General features: G+C 60.0%; 1 protein-coding gene across 1 annotated transcript in view; it reads right to left on the bottom strand.

Moving 5' to 3' along the window:
- The window catches only part of LOC102033239 (epiplakin), a 26,046-nt gene that overhangs the window by 1,384 nt on the left and 19,456 nt on the right, over positions 1-5,206 (bottom strand). Inside the window, 2 exon segments of the mRNA XM_031065329.1 lie at positions 1-355; positions 2,825-2,931. The exon segment at positions 1-355 is cut by the window's left edge and continues 1,384 nt beyond it. Of these exon segments, the coding sequence (XP_030921189.1) occupies positions 1-355; positions 2,825-2,931 (462 nt within the window).

Raw genomic sequence — 5,206 nt, 5'->3', positions numbered from 1 at the left:
TCATGGCCCACGAGCCCCCGAGCCAGCGCGTCCCGGACCGAGAGCCGCGTGGCGCTGCCGGGCTCCGTGAGCAGCCCCGAGGCCGCCTGCGCCTCCAGCAGCACCAGCGCTGTGCCCGGGCTCAGCACCCCCCTCACCATGGCCTCGTGGATGCTCAGCTTCTTCCCCTTGCCCTGCATCAGGACTCCGGCGATGAAGCTGCCGCCGTCCCCGCCCAGCTCTTTGTGCTCACCTGGGCACAGGTGAGCACTGCCCGGGCTGCTCTGCTCGCTGTTCTGGGAGCATCCACTCATCTTCCTCATCTTCCTCATCGTCTCTGGGGAGGAATCCTGCTCCTGTGGGGCGCTGGGGGTGTCTGAGGAGGGAGGAACAGACAGAGCTCCTGGTAAGACACGAATCCCTCTGTAGTTTCCATAGTGGGGTCCCCGCAGCAGAGAGGGGGGCTTGGGGAACTTGAGGGTCCCTCTGACTTTGCTGGGGATCCCTCTGTCCCCCTCCCCAAATTTAATTTCCTGTGTCCCCCTCTCCAAATTTGAACCCCTGACCATGTTGGGGACCAGCAGTGTTAATTGGGGAGGGGGGTCCCTGCAGGTGGGGAAGGGCTTGGGGGGGATTTTGGGATCCCCAGGAGGACCCTTGGGGGATGTGGGGGTCTCTCTGGCTTTTCTGGGACCCCCAAATTCGCGTTACCCCCTCCCCAAATTGGAACACGGGAGCACAGCCAGGACCAGCAGCGTTTACTGGGGGGTCCCCACGGGTGGGGAAGGGCTTGGGGGAGATCTGCTGGACCAGAGGGACCCTTGGGGGATGCAGGGGACCTTCTGGCTTTGCTGAGACCCCCAAATTCACATCACCCCGTCCCCAAATTGGAACACGGGAGCACAGCAGCGTTCATTGAGGCAGCTCTGGGCGCAGCCCCTCAGGGACCACCCTGCTCCCCCAGACCCCCAAACCTGTGCCCTCAGCCCCTCTCCTCTCCTGTTCCTGGGGGACACAGCCACCACTGGCTTTTGGGCCGGTGCCAGCACGAGGCAGGACCTTGCCTTGAGTTTTAATTTTCCTATTTTCCTTGAGTTTTAACTTTCCTATTTTCCTTGAGCTGAGTTTTAACTTTCCTATTTTCCTTGAGCTGAGTTTTACCTTTCCTATTTTCAGACTCTGTACTGCATTAGGATATAACTCTGAGCTCCACATAAAGCGTCAGCAAGTTCTCCTCGCAGCTCAGCCACACGGAACAATCCTTTTCCAGCCCCACAACCAAGGACACCACCGCAGCCTCAGGCCCGAAAAGTGCAAACAAAAGCGAACTGAGGAGAGCAGCCTGGGAGGATGTGGCTGCATAACCTGTAATTGGAGCTGTAATTGGACAATTAGCCCCGATATGCAAATTAACCCAAACTTATAAAAGTGTGGAAAGTCATGACCCATCGTCCATCTGGGGTGTAGCCACGGCTGGGCTCTTGTACTGCCCAAGGTGTGTCCTCTGGAGGCCCTTTAATAAACACCTGCTTTATTTAACTCAGTCTGGCTCTGTCCCAGGCGTTGCTCCCTCCCTGCTCCCCAGGGCTGCCAGGGACAGCCAGATTTCACTGGGGGCCTCTTCCCAAGCTCAGGCCATGCCAAGGGGCAGCCGTGGCCTCCTGAGCTGACGCCACAGCCCCGGAGAGGTGCTGGTTGGTGCTCCCAGTGATTTTGTGGCCTGGCTGGCCCCGTGCTGGTCGCAGGCTGGCCATGACCCTGGTGGGACGCAGGGGACAGCCCGGCTGTGTGTGTGGGTGTTCCTGGGGGCTCTGTGATCCCACACCGCCCTGGCACTCCACAGGGCATGGGAATAACTTTAGGGATGGATGAGTGGCTGTTCAGACCCAGGGGCAGCAGCAGGAGCTGAGGGAGAGCTTTTTCCTGGCTCTGGGTTCTGTCTCTGGGTCCTCTGGGTTCTCTGGGTTCTCTGGGTCCTCTGGGTCTCTGCTTTTTCCAAGGCCACTGGGTGGGCAGAGCCCCCAAACCCCGTCCTGTCACCCTCCTGTCCTGCAGAACCGGGCTCTGTGTTATTCAATGTAATTTAATTTAAGCAATTGCAGACGCATCACGGCATCCCGGGATAATCTGGGTGGGAAGAGGCCTTAAACCCCACCTGGTCCCAGCCCCTGCCACAGGCAGGGATGCCACCCACTCCCAGGGTGTCTCACGTTGTCACCTGGTGCCAGGTAAACAAGCTCCCAGCATCTCCAGCACGGTGCAGCAGCGAGGAGGCCACAGCCTTGTAAAAGCAGCAGGATCGAAACCCAGAGGATCTCCTGGGGAACACCCATGTCCCGTAAACTCCTGTGACTGACACTAATGGCACGTCTGACTCGTTATCAGGGTCACAGCTCGAGTCCCTGGCTGTTTACGGAGCACTGGGGAAGTCTCTGAGTCACAGCTTTGATCCATTTAATCCTGGATTGATGCTGGGGCGGAGGCACCGCGATGGGGCTGAGATTCACCCCAGAGCCCCAGCCCAGCCCTGCTCCCCGGGGACCCTGCCCAGCCTCTGTCCTGCTCCTGTCCCACTCCCCGAAGGTGATCCAGTGATTCCCACTGCTCCAGACATGGATCCAGCGATTCCCACTGCTCCAAATCCTGGATCCAGTGATTCCCACTGCTCCAGCCCTGGATCCAGTGATTCCCACTGCTCCAGACATGGATCCAGCGATCCCCACTGCTCCAGCCCTGGATCCAGCGATTCCCACTGCTCCAGCCCTGGATCCAGTGATTCCCGTCTCTCCAGCCCTGGATCCCATTGATCTCCACTGCTCCAGCCGTGGATCCCAGCGATTCCCACCTCTCCAGCCCTGGATCCCATTGATTCCCCCTGGAACCGGGATCCCTTTGTAGGACACGGCTGTCATGCGAACAGCCTGCACCTCCAGCCCGTTTCCCAACCGCAGCCTGTCATTAGCGAGCTCTCGTTAGCAGCTCTCTAATCAGGCTCCGCGGCCGGGGCTGGGCTGCACACGCAGCTCCCGGGGCTGGCCCGGCCGGGAGGCTCCGATGGGAGCAGGGAAATCACACCAGTGCCCACAGTACAGCCCCGGGGACAGAAATCACACCAGTGCCCCCAGTACAGCCCCGGGGACAGAAATCACACCAGTGCCCCCAGTACAGCACTGACACTGGGAGGGAAATCACACCAGTGCCCCCGGTACAGCACCGGGGACAGAAATCACACCAGTGCCCCCAGTACAGCACTGACACTGGGAGGGAAATCACACCAGCACCCCCAGTACAGCACCCAGGAGGGAAATCACACCGGGGCCCCCAGTACAGCCCAGCACCTGCCCGCTGCCTCCTCTCCAGGCTCCTGGCCAAGCCCCACTGCTCCAGCCCTGAATCCCATTGATTCCCACTGCTCCTGCCCTGGATCCAGTGATTCCCACCTCTCCTGCCCTGGATCTCAGCAATTCCTGCCTCTCCAGCCCTGGATCCCATTGATTCCCACCTCTCCAGGCCTGGATCCAGCGATTCCCACCCCTCCAGCCGCAGCCCCGGGTCGGTCCCGCAGCTCCCTCTGTTTCCCTCCCGCATCCCAGCTCGGCTGGAGCGCCGGGACACAAAACGCGTCACGCAGAGCAGCGGCTCCAGCCAGCCCTGGTGCCACTCGGTCACTTTGTCCCTTCCCAGAAGGGACCAAGTTCTGCCCGGAGATCTCCCGCTCACCGATCCCGGCAGTTTCAGCAGCTCCTGCCCGCGCTGGAGTTTGGGATGGGGGCGAGGTCCCCGCTCCCCTTGCAGGTGGCCTCGGTGACGCCCAGGTGGGCTCTGTCCTCTGTCCTACCTCCTGGCCGTGTCTCCGGAGCGGCTGGATGGCCGGCCGGCTCCGATGATGATGATGATGATGATGATCCTCCTCCTCCTCCTCCTCCTCCTCCCGCCGGCTCCCAGCCAGGTGAGCAGAGGCGGGCGGGTGCCCGATTTAAATCCTGCCCTTCCCTGCCCCTGGGGACGGCAGGGAGGCCCTGCCCCGTGCTGGGTGGCCCTGCCCTGGGCTGGCACACGGGAGCAGAGCTGCAACACCGGCCTGGACTGGCCACGGAGCCCCCCAGCTCTTCTCAGTGCCTGCTTTAGCAGTAGGAGCTGTCACAGTGAGCGTTCCAACGCCACAGGGCATGGTGGGACGCCCTGCCAGGCCCTGTCTCCACAAATGAACCAATATCCTTTGAGCAATTGTCGTGGTCAGCCTCGGAAAGCGCATCCCGAGTGTTTGAGTAGTTACACCAAAAACTTGAATTTCCGCATGCAAAATAATGGGGAGAAACATCGTGCTTTGGAGGATCACCTTCTCTCCAATCATGAGCTGTAAATGTAAGGCAAAAATCCACTGTTAAAGAATTAAGGATTTCTAATTTTTGAGGTTCAGATGCTGCTCTGGGAAAGATATCAAATTCTTGGGGTTCAGACACTGCTTTGGGAAGGATATCGAATTCTTGGGGTTCAGATGCTGCTCTGGGAAGTTCTTTGGCCCAGATGTTCCAATTCAATGCAGGATTGCTCCCATTGCCGATTTCATCTGCTGACCAACCTCATGGCGACTGCTCAGCTCTGATCACAGTTCTGCTGTCCCTGACCAAAAAGCCTTCTGCAGCTTTACCAAAACCCTCTGATTTTAGAGATTCACACAGACAGTGCCTGGACTGACAGAGGGGACAGTGCTGGCCATGGCTGGGTGACAGAGCAGGGACAGTGCTGGCCATGGCTGGGTGACAGAGTGGACAGTGCTGGCCGTGGCTGGGTGACAGAGCAGGGACAGTGCTGGACATGGCTGGGTGTGGGGACATTTGTGACAGTGTCTGTGCTCCTGTCAGCCTGCACAGGTGTCTGTGCCTCCCTGTGTGTGACCGTGTGACCCTGTGTGTGAACATGTGACCCTGCATGTGACCGTGTGACCCTGTGTGTGTCACTGTGTGACCCTGTGTGTGACTGTGGCTCTGCTGTGACTCTCTGTGCAGGTGACCACTGTGAGCCCACGGGACAATGCATGTGTGAGTAATGGGCGGCTCCCCGCGCGTGGGGACACAGGTGACACACGGAAAGCCGCCCTCACCCAGGTGTGCCCGTGTCCCGCATGGCTCGGTACCTGCCCCGGCGCAGGAGGGGCTGCGTGCCCCGGCCCTGTCTGTCCGTCTGTCCTGCCCCGGGGCAGGAGGGGCTGCGTGCCCCGGCCCTG

The sequence above is a fragment of the Geospiza fortis genome, unplaced genomic scaffold, assembly GCF_000277835.1.
Source record: "Geospiza fortis unplaced genomic scaffold, GeoFor_1.0 scaffold875, whole genome shotgun sequence".
In the NCBI taxonomy this organism is placed as follows: domain Eukaryota; kingdom Metazoa; phylum Chordata; class Aves; order Passeriformes; family Thraupidae; genus Geospiza; species Geospiza fortis.
The sequence above is the reverse complement of the archived record's forward strand: the minus strand, read 5'-3'. Positions and strand labels throughout refer to the sequence as shown.